The 22,578-nt window shown below is 36.0% G+C and overlaps 1 protein-coding gene across 9 annotated transcripts in view; it reads left to right on the top strand.

Moving 5' to 3' along the window:
* TCERG1 (transcription elongation regulator 1) overlaps positions 1-22,578 on the top strand; it is a 62,375-nt gene that overhangs the window by 8,971 nt on the left and 30,826 nt on the right. For 5 of the 9 annotated variants that reach the window (XR_615980.5, XR_013531397.1, XR_013531400.1 and 2 more), the window contains exons 3-10: positions 512-664; positions 2,200-2,683; positions 6,870-7,112; positions 11,912-11,974; positions 13,092-13,292; positions 14,177-14,289; positions 15,028-15,116; positions 21,313-21,473. Coding sequence is in view for 4 of the 9 variants with exons in the window: in XM_008987135.5 (XP_008985383.4) it covers positions 512-664; positions 2,200-2,683; positions 6,870-7,112; positions 11,912-11,974; positions 13,092-13,292; positions 14,177-14,289; positions 15,028-15,116; positions 21,313-21,473 (1,507 nt within the window). In the remaining 5 variants the exon portion in view is untranslated. The remainder of the gene's footprint in view (positions 1-511; positions 665-2,199; positions 2,684-6,869; positions 7,113-11,911; positions 11,975-13,091; positions 13,293-14,176; positions 14,290-15,027; positions 15,117-21,312; positions 21,474-22,578) is intronic. The other 4 variants (XR_013531398.1, XR_013531399.1, XM_008987148.5 and 1 more) reach the window with 1 other exon arrangement.

The raw sequence follows: 22,578 nt of genomic DNA on the forward strand, positions 1-22,578 counted from the left end.
AGATTAAGGTGCTTTAGATAATTGAATTTTAATGTTACATATAGATTATAGAGGAAATCTTTTAAATCCCTGCTCAAAATGTTTTTATAATGTTATAATGTCAAATTTTTAATTTTGAAACTCATTTTTATGCACAGTGAAAACTTTTAAAGGGTTCTTCAAGAAGCTGTGGAGACATTGATGTGCCTGGTATTAAAACAGGATATAAAAATCAATTTTTAAAAAAAGTAATCCAGCATCCTCTGTGTGAAAAGATCATGTATAAACGAGAAAGCAAAATTCACTGACAGTGTTATAACCCAGAATTGACCACTGTTAGGAGTTCGATGAGTTTCTTTCTGGTTTATTTAGTAATTTTTGTTGCAGGTATTTTGCTTCTACGACAGGTGAATGTATTTGAACAGACTGTAAAACTAGTTTCTCTTACAGAGTTTTACTTTTGAGTAGAATTCAGTAATGCTTTGGAGTAAGAGTAATTAAAGCGACCATTATTGTTCTTGTGAATTAACAGAGACCACCTTTCATGCCTCCACCCATGAGTTCCATGCCTCCTCCTCCGGGTATGATGTTTCCACCAGGAATGCCTCCTGTGACTGCTCCTGGTACTCCAGCACTACCTCCTACGGAGGAGATATGGGTTGAAAATAAAACTCCAGATGGGAAGGTAAATTATAAAATATATTTAAGTTGTCATCTTGCTGACAAGAGTAAAAGTTAAAGAGTTCTGGCAGATTAAGATCAGTGATACTATTTTCAATGAAGAATGAGCCTTGGGTAAGCAGGGAATGGGGTAAGACTCCAGGAGAAGCTGACTGGATTAATCTTTTGTGCAGTAGATACAGGATTGCCTGGACTGCTAACACACATTTACCTATGATTCTGGAAGCTTCTGGTCACATTGGTACCATCTGCCTAGCACATACCAAATTCCAGGCTCCTAGAAGGAAAGCAGGTGTTCAGCATAAACTGTATTGTTTGCATAACTGGTTTAGGCACACTGAGCCATTCTTATCAGCAAGGGAATGGCAACAACCCTCCCGAAATCCAAGTTCTGAGACTCCAGATAAGGGCCAGCAGGGCTTTCTACAGATAGCTGTCTCAGGTCTGTTATGAAAATTTCTGCATAAAATATAACATTGGTTTTCTTTTGTATGTGTTAAAAATACAATGTGCTCATTATAGAAAATTGGTCTGTGGGGTGGAATTACTTATTTTTTATTGTGTTTTTTGTTGTTGTTGTTGTTTTTTGTTTGAGACACTGTTTCACTCTGTTGCCCAGGCTAATGTGCAGTAGCGCAATCTACCGCCTGGGTTCAAGTGATTCTCCTGTCTCAGCCTCCCAAGTAGCTGGGAATACAGGCACCTGCCATTATGCCCAGTTAATTTTTGTATTTTTAGTAGAGATGGGGTTTCATCCACCCTGGCCTTCCAGAGTGCTGGGATTACAGGCTTGAGCCACCATGCCCAGCCCTAAGTTATTTTAATTTTTTTAATTTGATTTTTTAATTTTTTTTTTTTTGAGACAGAGTCTCATGCTGTCGCCCAGGCTGGAGTACAGTGGTATGATCTTGGCTCACTGCAACCTCTGTCTCTTGGGTTTAAATGATTCTTCTGCCTCACCTTCCCAAGTAGCTGGGATTACAGGTGCCCACCATCACGCCCTGCTAATTTTTGTATTTTTTAGTAGAGACAGGGTTTCACCACGTTGGCCAGGTTGCTCTCAAATTCTTGACCTCAGGTGATCTGCTCACTTCACCTTCCCAAAGTGCTGGGATTGCAGGTGTGAGCGACCACACCTGACTGTTATTTTTGAGATGGAATCTCCCTCTGTCGTCCAAACTGGAGTGCAGTGGCGTGATCTCTGCTCACTGCAACCTCCACTGCCAGGGTTCAAGTGATTCTTTTGCCTCAGCCTCCCAAATAGCTGGGATTACAGGTACCTGCCACCATACCCAGCTAATTTTTTTGTATTTTAAGTAGAGATGGGGTTTCACCATGTTGGCCAGACTGGTCTCACACCCCTGACCTCAAGTGATCCACCTGCCTCTTCCTCCCAAAGTGCTAGGATTATAGGCATGAGTCACCACTCCTGGCCCTAAGTTATTTTTAATAGCTTTAAAGAGAAAATATGGTTTTATTATTGCTTTTAATAATAATTGGCAGATTTTATGATACCATTGATTTTTGCTTCCTCTGCAGGTTTATTATTATAATGCTCGGACACGTGAATCTGCATGGACCAAGCCAGATGGAGTTAAGGTTATTCAGCAATCAGAACTGACACCTATGCTTGCAGCCCAGGCACAGGTTCAGGCTCAAGCCCAGGCCCAGGCCCAGGCTCAGGCTCAGGCCCAGGCCCAAGCTCAGGCCCAGGCTCAGGCCCAGGCTCAGGCTCAGGCTCAGGCCCAGGCCCAGGCTCAAGCCCAGGCCCAGGCCCAAGCACAGGCCCAGGCCCAGGCCCAGGCCCAGGCCCAAGCCCAGGCTCAGGCTCAGGCTCAGGCACAAGCACAGGCCCAGGCCCAGGCCCAGGTCCAGGCACAAGTGCAAGCACAAGCAGTTGGAGCTTCCACCCCTACGACCAGTAGCCCAGCACCTGCAATATCCACTTCAACATCATCATCCACCCCTTCCTCTACCACTTCTACCACAACAACTGTTACTTCAGTTGCACAGACAGTATCAAGTGAGTACCACCCTGCATGTGTTTTTATATAGGGACTAGAGACATGAACAAGTAGGGGACTGCATTTCATATTGATCCCAGTGTTTCTGGTATTATCTTTTAATACCAGAATTACTTAAAATACATTTTTGACACGAAAACTTTTGGGTTAGAGAAAAACAGGAATTTATATTAATAGGAGAAATTATTTGCCCATTTGTAGTTCATGAAGCTAAATTGAGAAAGTGCAGTTAGCTATTCTGCTTGGCCAACAGTAATACCAGGCATTGTGGGTTTGCAAAATAAGTGTAAATCTTGGTCCCTACCTTACAGAGTTTCCAGTGTTCCTAATCGAGGAGGCAGGAATAACACATGTGAAACAATTAGAAAATGGTATGCAAAACTATACAGTGAAAAAGATGTAAGAATTTGAGAAGTGGAGAAATGAGTGGGTGGACTACATGGGTATTTATCATGAAGGAAATGGAGTAGGGTTTAAGTACGTTCACAGGTAAGGAAAGGATTTTCAGACAGGATAAGCAACATGAATAAAGGTCAGGAAAAATGGTAAATGTAGTTTATGGGGTTTTTACAAAATTTCTGAGGTAAGAGGGTTTTATTTTGAAGGATCTTAAGAACTAGGCAAATAGGTGACACCCACTGGGGGCCTGTATACATTCAGTATTTTGGAAGGTTTTTTTTTTTTTTTTTTTTGGTGTTGGTTTTTTGGGTGGTGATGAAATCAGGGGGGTTAATAGGAAGTTCTCAGTAATCTCTTTTAGAGCTGGGGTAGTTTCTAGAATGGGATGTTGGTAGGTGAATTGTTGAGCTGCCATAGAAGGGAGCAGTCAGAAAGGCAGGAGAATTTCCGGGTATAAACTCATAGAGGCCCAAAGAAGAGAACTTTTCTGAAAAGGAGAGTTGATTAATAGATTTCAGGGATGAAGAGAGGTCCACAACTATTAATTTGCTTGAAAGATTTTCATTAATATGACAGTACTGCTTTTTGTTTTTTTTTTCTTTTCTTTTTTTGGATGTTGCTCCTTTTACTCTGCACGTTGAGACTAAGCCCAACAGTACTTAAATAATGATTTTTTGATTTGATTATTTGTTATGGCACTGGTCTGAAGATATAGCTATCCTAACAGTATGATTATAATTTATGTTGCTTTACTACCAGGATAATAGATAAGAATAAAGAAAAAATGGTTTGGTTTTTTTTTTTTTTTTGGTTACTTCAGGGACTTAGGAATTATTACTGTTTAAGAAATCGTACAAGAGAGAAATTAATTCACGTGGGCTTCAAATTTGAATTTATTTTATTGATAAAAAACAACTGAAGAAGTAGAGTAAGGTATATATATGGGGATAGTCTTTAATGATCCTTTCAATGGTTTTTAGGTATTTTGGAGTGGGAAATGTACTGAACAGGAAAACGTAAACGTTTTACAAGTCTGTTTTCTTTTGTAGCTAAGGTAAATTTTGATATAAAAATTTGGCAGTTGTACTAGCTAGTTGTACTAGCTAGCTTTTTATAGGCTTAGTGCTTCCCAAACATCTATGGCAAGACAGGAGACTACCAGTTTTTATGGGGTACCTGTGGCAGTAACGGGAAAAGGGTATTTATAAGAGCAGTGTAGCTTGTGTAGGCTCTGTCTTGCTTAATTGGATTTTCTTTCCTACATCCTTAGAAAGGAGAAATAGTAGTGGTTCATTTTGTTTTAAGAAAGGTAATTAGTTAGATAATTTAACCATCCTATATATAGTTCATTTCTGTTTTCAGAGTCGTGTGTCAGTACGCTCATAGCTGTCTTATGTCCTGTTTGTCAGTTTTGCTCTATTCTTCAGTATTTGGGAGGCCTTTATTCCCAGAACTATAAAATAGCAAAATCATATCCTTTTTACTGCTTTTAAACATCAGTTTTGATGTTGTCTACGTATTCCAGTGTCTGTTTTTGTATTACTTCAGTATCATTAAGTGTCGCCATACTGCAGTCTTAATATTTCTCCATCTATTATATATAGTCCCTTGTCTTTTTTAGTTAAGATCTGAGCCCGGGTTAGTATAGTTTGAGGCCTAGTGCTTCACTAGTTACTTTAGCAAATGAAGTTAGTAGGAGTTTACCCATTCAAGTCTTAGATACCATTCTCCCAGTTTCCCATTTAATTACTTTATTGCTTTTGTCCTTTTCCTCTCATGACTCATGGCTACTAACCAAATTCAGAAAATGCTGTGCTGGAAAGTAAGAGGAATGAGTTGAGTAAATATTTTTTGTCATCTCCGTTGGTGTTCTTTTCCACTTGAAATCTGATGCCCTTATTTATTTTCTTGACTATAGTACTTTGGGTCATAATTTTATCAATTATCTGAATATTATTATAATATTTAAATTTTAATTTTCTGAACTGCAGTATAGATCTGTGGGGTAAATGGGACTAAAAATTAAGAATTTCTTTTAATCCCAGTTGAGCATAAACTCATATTGTTCAAGTTTGTGAAAAATGAAGAAGACATCCTACTTCAGGGAAGTTGGGAACAATAACTAGATATATTTTCAGCCATTATAGTAGATTGCAAATGCTAAATGGTATATATATGGGACTGGGCAAATGTTGCATGTACTTTGTATTTTTCACACTGTTATAAAATTATATTAATATGATACTGTACCCTAAGGCTAGGTCTATGCTAGACCAACAATTCATTCCTGGGCCCCTGAAGATACTTGTTTGGCCCTGCTGTCTATTTAGCCAAGGTGAGTCCGTCATTAACAAGTATGAAATTGCTCACATCTTCCCAGCCTAAGTGAGTTTTTCATTATTAGAAGCTAGAAAAAGATGCTGAGAGATTTTGTTGTCAGTTGGATTATTGGGTGGTTTTTATTAAACAGTGTGCTTTTGTTTAGAATAAAATTGGCATAAAGATTGGGAAAGCACTGTTTTCATTTTATTTCATTTGACAAATTCATTCTTAGTCCAGTATAGGTAGACATTTTTTTCTTTACATCAAAACAAGATGAAGTATTTGTTACCAATGAAATACCAAAATGAATTTTATTTTGGAACTAAGTGGGTTATGAATAAATAACGAAATTGTTTTGTAATATGTGAGAATTGAAATTTTTTAAAAAGTGTGAAATAAGGATTTTATTTGGGGATGGAATGTTTTATTTTTGATATTTAAAAACAATGTGTTAGCAGAACCCAAATGATCCTGAATTTCACATTTTCCTGGTCTCTCACAATGGAAACCTCAGTTTAAAAAAATGTCATTTTTAAAAAATAATGAGAGAAACCTGAGTTGTTTTTGATTCCATTCGTTCATATCCAGTAAGTCATTAGTTAATTGCTTATCTTTTTCTCTCTGTTCTTCCTTTTCTTCCTATGCATCTATGAGGTTAATTCCTCAAACGAACACTGTTTATTACTCTTCCATACAGGAACCTTGAGTTTGCCATATACCCCTTTTACCTTCGTGAAGTCACACAAATGTGAATGCATTCTTATAAAAAATTCACACTCTAACAAAACATATATAGTAATAGTAAAACGTGAAATAGGCATACACAGAGGGTAACTAGTGTTAATGTATTTATGCTTGTATTCTAGATCATTTTCTCTATATTTACATAAGGTCTGCCCTTTTCCTACCCAGTTAAGTGCATATTCCTTAGCCTTTTGTTCAAGGCTTTCCAATTTTTGCTTCTGGCCTACCTTTCCAGCCACACAACCCCCTGGTTTTATTGGTAGGCCTAGTGTTTCACTCATTAACTGCTTGTCTTCAGTTTTCTAAACAATTCCATTTTGTTCTTTACTCCTTGCCTTTATTCATATTTTTCTCACTAGCTTCACTAGCTTAGTTTTTTCTTCTGCCCCCCTCCTGCTATTTTCCTTGTTGAAATCTTAATCTTTCCAGGCTCAGCATCCCAATATAAAATTTTCTATACCATCTCACGGTTACAAATGTTCTTTGGATCTTGATTTATACTCCTAAAACATATGTTTATCCCATTTTACTTTGTATTTATTTTTTATGTTTCATTTAACTATTTTCAAACTTCTTGAAGATGAGACCTTTTGACAAATTTCTTGCAGTGCATAGAATGGTTCCTTAAATACTTAAATTACTGAATGCATGAATGATGAATGAATATAGTAAAATGATTTATGAAGGAGTGATACATGTTTTTGTTTTATCTTTTATCAGCACCCACAACACAAGATCAGACCCCAAGTTCTGCTGTTTCAGTTGCCACGCCTACAGTTAGTGTTTCAACTCCTGCTCCTACAGCCACACCTGTGCAAACTGTTCCCCAGCCGCACCCTCAGACGTTACCTCCTGCAGTTCCTCATTCAGTACCTCAGCCAACAACAGCAATACCTGCTTTTCCACCAGTAATGGTACCTCCGTTTCGTGTTCCCCTTCCTGGCATGCCAATTCCACTTCCAGGTAAACCAACAGATTATAATGGTCTTTCCAGCTATGTTTTCATATTGTCAGTTTGTTCTCATGTGTTTGTTGCGTTTGAAATTTGCCTTGAATCTCGCCTGTTTGAAATGTTTTTGAAAGATTCATGGCTAACTGCAATATTTTCTCTTAAGTTTTGGTAAATGTCCTTTTTTTGTTGTTGTTTACATGTCCTTAAATTAGAGCCACATTTAAAGCTACACTTATTTTGGATGATGGCCTCAGTGAGTTAAAAATGATCATCTTTTCATGTAAATAATGTTCTAAATGCAATATTTTTGAAGGATTGAGTCTATGAAGTTGAGAAATCACGTCATAATAGCTAACACAAGTTGGATGATTTATATACAGTGCACTGTTGTAAACACTTTACATGCATTAACTCCTTTAATTTTCACAACCATTTTATGAGATAGGTACACAGACAGGTTAAATAACTTGCCTAACGTCACATAGCTAATAAGTGATGATGTTGACATTTGAGCCTGTGCCCTCCACATCCAAATAGTAAGCTCTTATAACTATGTTAATACTGGAAAGAAAATGTGAGCGACTTAACTATAAAACAATTAATGTAGAACAGGAACTAGAAGATTTATTTGTAACAGTTATGAAGTAAAGCATAATGTGCATTATTTAAAAGGTTAAATTGTTTTGGTGAATTAATGTGTTTTAAGAGCAATCATTAAAACTAGAGAAAGAATTAAAAGTTTGTGGTGTGGAATTCTTGCCCTAAGGTTTAAACAGTGATAGTGCTGGGCATTCCAAATTTGAATGCATTAGTTTTTGTCAAGCACATTTAATCCCTGATGTGTGGTTCATTTTCCTTGTGTTATAGTTGACAATATTGATACCTTAGAGAGATCAGGTTCACAGGGCTAGTTTGTAGCAAAAATGAATAGAACCTAGCCTTCTTGTCTCTCAAGTTCACATTCCACCCACTTATTGCTGCTTTGTTATGCTAGTTTCTGTGTGAGAATACAGTTGTGATGCAGCGGTTTCTTAGATTAGCACACATCTTAATTATCACTATTGCACGAGTTGTCTTTTTCTTTGTGAACACTCTGAAAAGGGTACACTCAGATACACCTTGTCAAGAAAGAAATAAAAAATTTCTGGTATTTTTTTGATTTGGAAAACCTATTATACATTGTTGAGATAGTGTTAGATAATTAAATGCCCAATATGTGATGTTTAAGAAATTAAAATCATTTAAAAATAAGAAGAAAACAAAAAATGTTTTCTCTGCTATTCGGGATTATCTGTTTTCTAGATTAAATTTAAGACAAGCAGCTGGATACTTTTCTCTGTATGTACTTTTTCTGAGAAAACTAAATGATAGATGAAGAATAGCTTGGTATTTGTCACAACCTCTTGTAATTTTGGTCTCCTTTAGGGTTAAGACAGTATTAAGACCAGATCATGGAGTCTGAGTGATCTGAAGGAGTTGGGGTTGTTAATTTTGTAGAGAGAAGATTGAGAGGTAGCATGATAATGTTGTTGAAGTATTTTGAAAGGCTGTCATTTGAACAACTTTTGCTTTTCTTTAGAGGTTCCTATTAGGACTAATGGATGAAAGATACACAATAGCAAAATTTATTTCCATAGAAAGCAGAAGTTTGTCACAATAAAATCCCTCTGGCTCTAGCTTCATTTTGATGTCATATTTTCCCCCTGATCCTTGCTCCATCATTAAAAAAATTCAGATGGGTGGTGGTGACCATTTGAATCACCAAATGAAGCAGTGCCTGTGAAGTTTGGTAGTAGAGGACATTCAATAAGAAGCAGCCATTAGTGACATTTTGGGGGTCAGTTGGAAGAGAACTTGGATAGTCTAAGATTTCTTTGGAGAGAGTGAGTGCCATAGAAAGTGATATATTAGTATCAAATATTAGTTTGTTAAGACTTTTTGGAATTGATATTTATTCACTTTTCTCATTTTCCTTTTTAATTGAGTCCTACAAGGTGTTTAACCTCCCAAATCTTTGGTTATATGAACAACGAGATCTGTGTCTGTTTTTCTCTTTTAATTCAACTCAGAAATAAGGTGAACAGGAGGGATTTGTGTGTACTTTGTCTTGGAGGTTAAATTTCTATTTGAAATAGAATTGTCTGGCTCTAATGAGGATGATTAAGGAAGGGATAGTCAAATAAGATGAAGGGAAGGAGTGGAAGAATTAGGTAAAATACAAGAGTAGGAGGTGGAGTTTGGAGATAGATGGGTCTAGGATTATAGTAGTTCTACTCTTTTTTTTTTTTTGAGACAGAGTCTTGCTTGCTCTGTTGCCAGGCGCCAGGCTGGAGGGCAGTGGTGCGATCTCGGCTCACTGCAACCTCCACCTTCCGGGTTCAAGCAGTTCTCCTGCCTCAGCCTCCCGAGTAGCTGGGACTACAGGCGTGCGTCACTATGCCCAGCTAATTTTTCTGGTTTTTTTTTTTTTTTTTTTTTTTTTTTTTCAGTAGAGACGGGGTTTCACTATGTTGGCCAGGATGGTCTTGATCTCTTGACCTCATGATCCACCCGCCTTGGCCTCCCAAAGTGCTGGGATTACAGGCATGAGCCACTGTGCCCGGCCAGGAGTTCTACTCTTGAACTATAAAATCTTATCTGGAATTTTAAGAAACTCAACTGTCAGTGACATCGGAATCATCCAAAATGCTGAGTGGAATTTTCTAATTTCTTATTAGAGGACAATTTGAGGACAGAGTTGTAGGAAAATTGAACAAATGCTCCCTTTAAAAAAAATAAGTTAAAAATTGAGATTTGTGGTTATTTTGTAAGTATTCACAATCTGCATGTAATCACCTTGAGAGAAACTTCAGTGTGTCTTTGTTTTTTTGAGACAGAGTCTCGTTCTGCTGCCAGGCTGGAGTGCAGTGGTGCAATTGTGGCTCACTGCAACCTCCGCCTCCTGAGTTCAATTGATTCTCCTGCCTCAGTCTCCTGAGTAGCTGGGACTACAGGCGTGCACCACCATGCCTAGCTAAGTTTTGTAATTTTTAGTAGAGATGGGGTTTCTTCATGTTGGCCAGGATGGTCTCAATCTCCTGACCTTGTGATCCGCCTGCCTCACCCTCCCAAAGTGCTGGGATTACAGGCATGAGCCACCGCTCCTGGCCCAGTGTATCTTTTTAGCATGAGAAGAAACATGAATTTTCTATAAGGTCTGTATCTTGATAGTCAAATAGAAGAGTTATGTTAGCCCAATTGGTTTTTAATAATGGTGGTTAAGCCTACTTATGAATAGATTTTGATTTTATTCTATGTAAGTTGTATAGTTAAAATTATTTATTGGAAGATGGTTTTGCAGAACAGTCTTTGAGAGTAAAGTTCATATATTCATAAGAATTGAATTTCCTGTGCTGAGTTCAGTAGGTTCAGTGCTCCTGCAGATGGCAGCATTTATACTAACTAAACTTAATATATGCTATAACCAAATGAATTTTTCCATTGCTTTCTTTCAACATTAGGGAAAATAAAATTATACATACAGCTTTATTCAGCATGCTTTCAGATCCAATGTTTTTATTTTAGTTTAAAAGTTAACAGAAAGTTTATTCTCTATATAACATAGTAATTAAGAAATAAAGGTATTTGTCAATAATTGACACTATTTTTGTGTGTGTGTGTGTCAACATGGTTTAATTGTATACAAATCCAGGAGTTTAATTTTACTTTTAGTCTCAGAGGTAGGAGAAATTTCTTTCCTGTCCTTTAGTGGGGAAAATAGTTGATTTTTAAAATTTTTATGGGGTACCAAACTAAGCTTAGTTTGTTTCAGGTGAAAAAAAGTAAAAATTATTGTCCCTATACTTTTCTTCAGACTTCAGCCTTTTCCTCAAAAAGTTTTTTTGAATTATTTATTTTCTCAGTTAATCAGTCTTAGTTTTCCAGCTTTTCTCTTCATTCCCTTTTAAAAAATCACCATTTTAATGCATCATGATGACTCTTCATTCTTCCAAGAACTGTACATAATTTTCATTCTTTAATACAAGTACTACTTCTTTAGTCAGCTTAAATGATTGTTTCTGCAGCTGTCAGCCCATATAGTTAGTGATATTAAAGGGGCTGTGTGTTTCTTAACGTTTGTTTTAGCCTGCTTCCACAGTGTTCCAAGCCCATGCGGTTCTATAGTGCAGGCACTAAACATGGATATTTTGTCATTAGTCAAATGCTACCTTTCTCTTCATCTTTGCCTTTCTTTTATTTAAAGTATTATTTGCAGTGGAATATTTGGATCCATCTCATACCTTACTTTCCTCTCCTCATCACCCCTCTTTGTCCTATATTGTATAGCTTATTCCTTTTCTACTTCTGCATGGTTGTACTCCATGCCTCAGCTCCTGCATGTAGTTTCAACTCAGCAGTAGCATAGAGAAAGTGTATTGTCAGTGTCATGCTGCATTTGCCTTTTACTGGTATCTAAGCAACAGCAGCATGGGTTTGATACCCTGTGGGAAAATGTCCCACATGAGAATTTGTTATGTATGTGTAATGAAGGGGCTTTCTTTTGTTGAATTTAAACTCTTGAGACTCCTTCAGTACCTTCAGAGCTGGTTTGATAAAAAAGGTAATCGATGCTATCATTTAGAATTAGTATCATTGGATTTGGCAGCACTTCCCACAAAATGTCAAACAAAAAGAAATTTTACTCCATTCTTGTTCTTTTTCATTGGAAATAGCATTCTAAATTGTAGTGGTAAATTATTTCCCTGAATCCCAGTGGTAGCCGACATACAATGGCAGCTTTCCAACGTATGCTTGCTTATCCATTTTACAGGTGTAGCAATGATGCAAATAGTCAGCTGCCCGTATGTAAAGACAGTCGCTACCACCAAGACCGGTAATTTTTAAAACCATCTTAGTTTGTTTTGTCTGTAAGTTGGCATGGTAGTGAATGTTGTTGTTTATCCTTTTATTTATTTTTTTGCCCAAGTGAGTGGATTTTTTTATATTTTTCTTTTTAATGAGCAGTATAAATGCAGTTGTCATATTTGGCCAACACTTAATTTTCCCAATTGCCTGTAGTATTAGCTTCTTTGGTTCACAAAAACAAATAAGGTCAGATCACTTTATATCTTAATTTATGTAATAAGTGTAAACAACTTCATTCTCATATTCATAACGTTTAATTTTATTTTTAATGTATGTTTTTAAGTTAAATATAAAAAAATCATTTCCATGTGTAAAGTGATGTGATTATGCTTGCATGCTAGTGAGATATGTGTGAATACATGTGTATAGTATACATTTACATGTTAAAGTTATTGAAGTAAGATAACTACCTGAAACTTAAATTTAAGTATAGGATTTGAGGATTTTTTTTCCAGTTTTGATTCACATATCCTTATTTTAATAGTATTTTGCTTATATATTACCAGCTTATTTAGCTGTCTTGCAAAAAACAGTAAATCTTAACTTGTCTTCTAAAAAGTAGAAGAGCTTTCCTTTCTCTTCAGAAAAGAGTAAACAAAGAGTATAACAGTATTTGAGTTAGTCATTTAGAGTTGATAAACTCAGTCATTTGCTTTAAAACTGAGAATTTTATTCATACCCTTTTAGTTATCTTAAAATTAAAAAAATAATTTTCCTCAGGAAATATAGGTAGTAAATATGTTTGCTGTCTTCATTAGACTTTGAGAAATTATCTTTATAAAAATACATTTCATAAGTAGAGAATATACCGTGTTTTTAAATATTTATTATGTTAAGACTTTGTCATAGGTGAGACCCAAATTTCTGACTGTTTTTAAGGATTGAATTTCTGTGTCTAATTGAGTTATAGGCATTAGAACTAAAAATCCAGGGAAATAGAATTAAGTAGTATTTATGTAATTTTTGTTTTGTTCCAACTGGTCCATTCATTTATTAATATTTAATAGATTTAGCTTGTATTTTAAAGTTTTATTTTGTATTGCAGTTTGATACTTGGATCTGATTTTTTATTATTCTTTTTTTAGGTGTATTGCCAGGAATGGCCCCTCCTATTGTACCCATGATACATCCCCAGGTTGCTATTGCAGCTTCACCTGCTACCTTAGCTGGAGCAACAGCAGTTTCTGAATGGACTGAATATAAAACAGCAGATGGCAAGACATACTATTACAATAATAGAACATTAGAATCAACCTGGGAAAAACCTCAAGAACTAAAAGAAAAAGGTATATAGTGGTTTTAATGACTTGGAACATAGTATAAACTGTACGTAGATTGGTGTTTGAAATTCTGAGTTAATTTCTTTTTAAGATATTTGAGGGATTTTCTAATTACGCAGTTGTTGGATTATTTATTTTTACTGAATTGATAAATATGTATTTATTTTGAAAACTAGTTCTTCTACGTACATGTTTGTCGTCATTTTTTCCATCTGGAGAAATTGTTATACGTATGTATGTACATATGTATGTACATATTTTTACTGTTAGGAATTTTCTAATTATCATGTTACATAATTGTAATCATTGTTGAGATTGATAGTACAGATCAGAAAGGAATGTATTTTTTGTATGTGTTCTGAAAAAAAACTGAGGCCCTTAGAGTCTTTGTAGACGATTCATAGTTTTCTATATTACAAGCTCTTACTATTATTATTTTTAAAATTCAGGACAGAGTCTCACTGTGTTGCCCAGGCTGATCTTGAACTCCTGGGCTTAAACAGTCCTTCTGTCTCAGCTTCCCTGTTAGTTGAGAATTACAGGTATATGTCACTGTGCCCAGCTCACCAAACCCCTTTTTTTATTCCTAAGTATCCTTAGTATCTTATCCCTTTTTGCAAAATGACCGATTGCTACAAATGATACCTGAATGACCTGAAAGATTTAATGTCCCTTTGAAGTCAGTAGGTCTTCTTCAAATCATATACTTAACCTGATTGGTATGGCAAGGTATTTGAAGTTGAGCATTACATAAGATTCAAGTCAATGATATTATAAGGAAGGACATTTTATCTTTATGGTTAATACTTGGAATATCTTAATTGCTTATTCTCTGCAAGTTCTTAGAAAATTACATCAAAACCTTTGACATTATCTTAATTTTTAAATAGAAAAGTTAGAAGAGAAGATTAAAGAGCCGGTTAAAGAACCCTCTGAAGAGCCTCTGCCAATGGAGACGGAGGAGGAGGATCCTAAAGAAGAGCCTATAAAGGAGATAAAGGAGGTAAAGGGCCATGACCCATTAACCTGGGAGCCACATTAATTGTTTCCTACACCTTACTTGTATCTGAGTATCTATTTGGTAGACTTAAGAAATCTGATCTCTGAAATTTTAGGGTTCTTGGAAGTTCTTAATTTAGTTTTTTCTTTGAAAGTATCATTAAATTACTTCTTGTACTAAACTGAGACCCGTAGAAAGAAGGGCCTTGGACCAGAGCTTGGATTTGATCTGCAACCTTTTGACTTACGAACTGACTCGTATATGTTAAAATTATGAGTATAACTTCTTATTTGGGGAATGTTAGATATATTTTATCTGTCCTTTCTGCTGTTGTGTTCTTGCATAGCATGATCCATGTATAGCACTGGGAGTTTTTTATTCAGTGAAGGACCAATGGTAGTTACATTTCAGTACTAGGAAAGCTAGCAGAAATGAGAAACAACCTTAAATGAAGAGGTCTGTTCTGTATTTCTCCATATCTGCTCCTAAGCACATGGTTAGTGAGTCTATAAAATAGAACCAGCCGCTGCTGCTGGGTTCTGCTATTGTGAAATTCAGATCTTGCTGTGGGATAAGGATTTAGAACTTTCTTAGAAATTCCTTCTCAGAGTCCCCCCTCTTCATTCTAGCAGCAGTTTTCATGTTGATTGTACTTTGAGCTATTTGCATTCGTGCTTTTGTGGAATAATTAGGTATAGTTATGTGATATTAATTAAATAGGAGTAATATCATTTCTTATAGGAGCCCAAAGAAGAAGAGATGACTGAAGAAGAAAAGGCTGCCCAGAAGGCAAAGCCGGTTGCTACTACTCCTATTCCTGGTACTCCATGGTACGCATTTGGCTCAATTAGTAATTTTTAAAAATAATATTTGATTGTTACTTTTTTTTTGTAGAAAGAAAAAGTATTTCAAAGCATATGTCAAATATGTTTTTATCTAAATATTTTGGCCTTTGTTGTATCTGAGTTATTAAAAACTAAAATTCAATTACTGTAAGTATCTTCCCTCCTAGTACTACTCTGCATTAATGTTTATTGTTCACAATTATAGATATGACCACTGCGAGATCCTGAGTCTACTTTTTATTTAAAATATTTTAAATTTGTTTTTGCCTGTTGACTCACTGTGATTACATTTACAGAATTGTGTAAAATTATGTCTTTTAATCTAAGTATGGCATACCTCATTTTATAATGCTCTGCTATCTTGTGCTTTATAGATACTGTGTTTTTAAAATTGAAAGTTTTCTGGCAACCCTGTGTCTGACAAGCCTGTTGGAGCCATTTTTTTTCAACAGCACATGCTCATTTTGTATCTCTTGTCACATTTTGGTAATACTTGGGATATTTCAAGCTTTTTCATTACTATATCTGTTATGGTGATCTGTGATCAGTGATCTTTGATATTACTGTTGTAATTGTTTTGGGTGCCACAGATCACACCCATGTAAGATGGTGAGCTTAATTGATAAGTGTGTGTGATCTAGCTGCTCCACTGACCAGCTGTTCCGCATCTCTCTTTCTCTCCTTGGGCGTCCATTTTCCCTGAGACACAACAGTATTAAAATTAGGCCAATTAGTAGCCCCATAATGGCCTCAAAGTGTTCAAGTGAAAAGAAGAGTCACATACCTCTCACTTTAAATCAAAAACTAAACATGATTAAGCTTAGTGAGGTAGGCATGTCAAAAACTAAGACAGACTGAAAGCTAGGCCTCTTTGGCAAAACAGCCAAGTTGTGAATGCAAAAGAACTTGAAGGAAATGAAAAGTGCTATTCCAGTGAACATAAGGATGGTAAGAAAGCTTTATTCCTGATAACGGCGAAAGTTTGAGTGGTCTGGATTGATAATTAAACCAGCCACAACATTTCATTAAGCCAAAGCCTGAGCCACAGCAGGAGAAGCCCTACCTCTCATTAGTTCTATGAAGGCTGAGAGTGGTGAGAAAGCTGCAGAAGAAGAGTTGGAAGCTAGCAGAGGTTGGTTCATGAAATTTAAGAAGCCATCTCCGTTAACAAAAATGCAAGGAGAAGCAGCATGTGCTGATGTAGAAGCTGTAGCATTTATCTAGAAGATCAAATTGAGGTCATTGATGAGGGCAGTTACATTAAACAACAGATTTTCAGTGTAGATGAAACAGCCTTCTATTGGAAGAACATGCCATCTAGCACTTTGATAGCTACAGAGGAGAAGTCACTGCCTGACTTCAAAGGATGGGCTGACTTTCACCATCTCTCTGGTGACTTAAGTTGAAGCCATTGCTCATTTACCATTTTGAAAAATCCTAGGGCCTTAAGAATTATGCTAAATCTACTCTGCTTGTACCTTATAAATAAAAGTCAAAGCCTGGGTAACAGCACATCTGTTTATAGCGTGGTTTACTGAATTAAGCCCACTGTTGAGATTTACTGCTCAGAAAAAAATTTTTTTCCCCTCAAAATATTACTGTTAATTAACAAACACCTCTTCACCCAAGAGCTGTGTTGGAAATGTACAAGGAGATGAATAGTGTTTTCATGCCTGATAACAACATCCAATCTGCAGTGGATTAAGGAGTCATTTTGACTTTCAAGTCTTATTACTGAAGAAATACATTTCATCAGGCTATAGCTGCCATACATTGTGATTCCTCTGGTGGATCTGCGCAAAGTCAATTGAAAACCTTCTGGAAACGATTCATCATTCTAGATGCCATTAAGAACACTGGTGATTCATGGACGAGACCAGATATCAACATTAACAGGAATTTGGAGGAAGTTGATACCAACTCTCATGGATGACTTTAGAGAAGGAAGTCACTGCAGATGTGGAAGTAGCAAGAGGACTAGTATTAGAAGTGAGCCTGAAAATGTGCCAGAATTGCTGCAATCTAATGAGTACACTTTAATGGGTCAGGAGTTGCTTCTTATGTATGAGCCAAGAAAGTGGATTCTTGAAATAGAATCTACTGTTGAAGATGCCGTAAACATTGTTGAAATAATAAAAGGATTTAGAATGTTACCTAAACTTGGTGGATAAAGCAGCAGCAGGGCTTCAATTTTGTTTGATCCCAAACTTTAAGGAAGTCCTACTGTGGGTAAAATGGTATCAAACAGCATCGCATGCTACAGAGAAATCTTTTGTGAAAGAAGGGGTCAATTGATGTAGCAAACTACGTATTTGTCTTATTTTAAGAAATTGCCATAGCTACCCCAGCAACCACCAGCCTGATGAGTCATCAGCCATCAAGAGATTGAGGCACGACCCCCCACCAGCAAAAACATGATGGGCTGAAAGCTCAGATGATTGTTAGCATTTTTTTTTAGCAATAAAGTATTTTTAAATTATGGTATGTACATTGGGTTTTTTTGGACATAATGTTATTGCACACTAAATAGACTACAGCATGATGTAAACATAGCTTTTGTATGTGCTGGCATACAAACATTTTGAGATTTACTTTATTGTACTGTTTGCTTTATTGCAATATTTGCTTTATTGCCACATTTGCTTTATTGTGGTGATCTGGAGCTGAGCCCACAATATCTAAGGTATGCCTGTCTAATTCTTATTTTCCTCTCATCTTGTTTTTCCCTTTTCTTCCTTTTACCATTTCAGTGCTTCTTTTCTTGTTCCTGTTCTAGCTTATTTAATCTATATATCATCCACACATTGCAATGATTTGGCTTGTTTCTGAAGTCTTACAATCTATAGGTTCCCTTCTAACTTTTTCTTGTTTTTGTTATTGAAGAAATAAATGTTTTCCTATAGTTTCCAAATCGGGGTTTGTCCCCATGGTACTATCTAATAGGGTCCTCCATGGTACTGTTTAATATAGGGTCTTCCATTCCTGAATTTCCTACAAACAGCCAAGCAGATCTAGAAGTGTAATCAGATTCATATTTAATCTTTTTGGCAAGCCTAGTTCATAAGTGATGATGATTATTGTGTAGATCAGAGGTTTTCCACTAGGAGTAATTTCACCCCCAGTGGACATTTGGCAATGCCTGAAGACATTTTCAGTTGTCAAAACTTGGAGGGTGTTAGTATCATCTAGCGGATAGAGGCCAGGGATGCCCTAAACATCCTGTTAGGCACAGGACTGCTCCCAACAAGAATTATTTAGCCCAGTATCTCAGCAGTGTGAGATTGAAAAACTCGGGCCTATAGATCAATTAAATCATTAGCCCATTTATGCCTAAGATTGCAAATTTTTTTTATTTTTTTGGGTGAGAAATCAGACCTTGGTAATGAACAGTAGGATGTTAATAACTCCCAGAAGCTTAGTGTTCCAATAATGGAAGACTAGGCATAAATGGGTTAAGGGTTGAAAGTAGTGCTAATGTATTTCTTTTATTCCCTTTTAATTTATTAACTGGGATGCTTATAGAGAGATACTTCCCCTTAGCAGCATTGGTCATTTAGAGGTACAAATTGTATAGGAAGGGAAGGACTTAGCAGTTTTCAGAATAGTGAGTTGATTTGAGTATTATTAATTCATAGATTAAATATATTTTCTATATTTTTAATCTATTACAGTTTTTATTCTTACTGATGTTTAAAATTGTCTCATCTTTAGTCAGGAGAAGCCTCTTGCAGCTGACTCTTCAGGTCTTTTGGTTACAATCCTGTATTTTATAGCTTCCCTGTTTTCTGCTTTGACGAGATGTTCTAGGCTTGTTTTGTATATTTCCTGTCTCAGACTTAAACTCAGCTATTATTCCAGGGGGCCCTGGGCATTTTTGTGGGAAGTGGATAGTGTGCAACTGAATTAGTCATTGTTTTTAGACTTCTTTGGTAGACACAGCTGGTGGAAGATACACATTCAAAGATATACCATGAGTTCATACCATTAATTGCCGTTCAGATCTACCTCAGATTTGTATTGAACTTCATCATCTATCTTACTTCAGTATCTCATTTCTTGCTGAAAATACTGTTTCTCAATGATAGCGATCTAATTACCCATTTGCTTTTCTCACACACAAGTCACTGGGTAACAGTAGCAAAACTATCACTAACAATATGATTACTGAAAATAGTTTTTTAAAAAATTATATTTAGGGCAAGTTGCTCTAGGAATGCATAATCAAATGACTGTGTTTTAAAGACACTTGGAATAGTTGTTCTGTATAATTTCTATATAATTATTCCACTGACTGTTACACAGCCTCATTTAAAAAAATAATTATGGAAAATATTTACCTGGTTTCAAAGTCAGAGTTATAAAAATAGTCCATATTCCAAGAATATATTCCTGGGTTGTCGTTTCTCTTTTTGAGTATTATGAATTAAAAGTTAGTAACCAACTCCAAACCCCATCGATTTGGAGCTTTATGGTCCTCATTAATTTTCAGACTTGGGTTCATCCCCACCTCCTGTTCTTCAAATGAGATAATTAGTGATTTTTTTTTTTAAGTAACAGGATCTTGCTCTGTCACCCAGGCTGGAGTACAGTGGCACGATGATAGATCACTGCCTTAGCCTCCTGCCTCCTGAGTATGTGGGACTACAGGCACATGCCACCATGCGGCTATTTTTGTATCTTATTTTTTATTTTTTGTAGAGATGGGGGATCTCACTTTGTTGCTCAGGCAGGTTTCAAACGCTGGCTTCAGGTGATCCTCCCACCTCAGCATCTCAAAGTGCAGGCGTGAGGAGTATAGATGGGATCCACCATGCCCAGCGGATCCATCTTCTAATTCAGATTATTTCCTGGCATCTTCATTCTGTTCTTGAGCCAGTCCAATAAAATTTAATTTCAGTTATTTTTAATTTCTAAATTTTCCTTATGGTTGCTTTTTGCATTTTATATTTCACTGCTGAGAACGTTTTTCATTTAAGTGTGTTTTTCTTTATCTCAGGGAAGTTTAGTTATTGTTGCTTTAAAGTTTTTGACTTCCTTAACGTAGGAGGTTTAGTCTGATCATTTCATCTTGTAAGTTACCCTGCGCTTGACAGCTGTTGAATAGCTTGATAATCAGGCCATAAAGACTTAGTTTCTGTTGGAGTTTTAGCTGCCATCCTACTGCAACCATGCCACTCTGCAACCAGGGATCACCCTCAGGATAGAGCTATGAGGTGGGAGGTGGTGAAATGGAGAGATTTATTCCCTTGCAATTGTTTCTCTGAATTTTGACTGTCCTCCATATTGCTTTCTGTTTATTCATTAAGACTGTACAGAGTCTGAATGTAGTGGTGTTTTGCTTTTTTCTTTGAGTTTTCTAATTGTAATTTATAGGACCAGTTGGTTGTAGTGGGCTGCAGTGTATGATGCATAATACAACTGATACTTTACTTTGTTTTAGGGGGACCAGGTCTCATTTTGTTGCTTAGGCTGGAGTGCAGTGGTGTCATCACAGCTCACTGCAGTCTTGACCTCCTGGGCTCAGGTGATATGCTCACCTTGGCGTCCTGAGTAGCTGAGACTATAGGCACATGCCACCACATCCAGCTAATATTTTTAATTAATATTTTTTGTAGAGATGGGGTTTTGCTATTGTTGCCTAGGCTGGTGTCAAACTCCTGAGCTCAAGTGAGCCACCATGCTGGGCCTTCTCTTTACTTTTTGTTACAGATATAATTAGATCTTAAAGTCTTCATAGGTTGCATTTGAGTACAGAATTTTGGTTTTTTGAGAAATATTAAGAACTATAGTAGGTAGGGTGCTATGTCTGTTGTTCTTTAGGTTTAGAACTGCTTAATAGCCTTATTATTAGTTGCCATTAAACTCAATGTTGTTGATAGTTTATAATTTAGTACTCTCAAATTAAGTGTGCCAAACCAAGTTCCTAAGCATTCTAATCCTTGGTCACAAATTACTTTGCATTTCTTGGTTTTCTCAGTTAATATGTCGATCCGCTATTTTTGAGTCATTGAGTTCTCTTCTAAAAAACATGTTTGGTTCTCTGCTAATAATCATTGGTAATAAGAACATGTCCTTCTTCAGTACCCTGAATCTCCCCACTTGTGGCAGGTTGAAAGTAGAAGTCCTAGCTATAAAATATGTTCTGTAACATAAAAGAATGACATTTTGAATCAATCCTTAGGTGTGTTGTTTGGACCGGTGATGAGCGGGTCTTCTTTTATAATCCCACCACTCGTCTTTCTATGTGGGACCGACCTGATGATCTGATTGGCAGGGCAGATGTTGACAAAATTATTCAAGAGCCCCCTCATAAAAAAGGAATGGAAGAATTGAAGAAACTAAGTAAGTTTTAAATTAGGAATTTATCCACTGATTTTAACTTTTTTTTTCATATTTTGATAGAAAATATGGGGGTTATTTAGAAACCCTTTTTTTCAAAGAATATAAGCAGTGTTAGAAAGGAAAAAATAGACTGGTATGCTAGTTTGAGTGAAATAATAGAGATTAAAAATATGGAGAGAATTTGGATAAGGTTGTGCATCGTAAAATGTGTGTATCTTTAATTTATTGTCCTACTCAAGATTTTCAGTTAGATCAAGATATGGTTGGCACAGTTGCTGCTTGCTTAGTGCTTATCAATACTACTAAAATGCTCCTCAGTGGGCCTTTTAGCACCTTTTGCAACTTGTAATATATTTCTTGAAATAATTCAGTACACATTTTTAAAAAATACAAAATCTTTCTTTTGCAGTAGATAAGAAGACCCTTATATTCCTGAGAATAGACACCTAAACCTTACTAAGAGATTATCTTTTAATCTACCTCATATTCAGAGGACATTCTAATATATTGAGTACAAATATTTGTACATAATTTTTGTTGTGTATTTCTTACTGGTAATTTGCTCTTGTATTGATATGATTGTGTTTTTATAGAACTGTGGCCCCCATGTGATATAGAAGCAAGATAAATGAATTATTTGATACTTCTAATGAAATAAATCCTAGTGTGTATCATTTATAGTGATTGAGACATTTTCATGCATTGTATGTATGTACTGATATTTGCAGTTTATAAGTAATTTCTGAATCAATGCCAACTTTGCCTATCCGGTGCTGAAGGTACTAGGCTCACCTTCAGCAATATTTGTTTTATAGGTATGATAATAATACTTGATAGCCATGGTATTGAATGTTGTTGAAAAAGTATGTGATTTGCTTTTGTTTTTCATGCATTTGTTTTTAAATATGTGATTTATTAATTTGATAAATACATTAACATGCATCGTTAAAAGGTGCTGTAAATCCTGAATCAAGAAAGCTTTATATATTTGTAAATTAAGGTTTGGGCAAGAAACATTTCAAAATGAATTGAAAATTTAATGTAAAGGGAGGATAAATAGAATATAGAATTATGCTTTGTTTAATGTTTTATAAAGGGATGAATA

Source organism: Callithrix jacchus, chromosome 2, assembly GCF_049354715.1.
Source record: "Callithrix jacchus isolate 240 chromosome 2, calJac240_pri, whole genome shotgun sequence".
In the NCBI taxonomy this organism is placed as follows: Eukaryota; Metazoa; Chordata; class Mammalia; order Primates; family Cebidae; genus Callithrix; species Callithrix jacchus.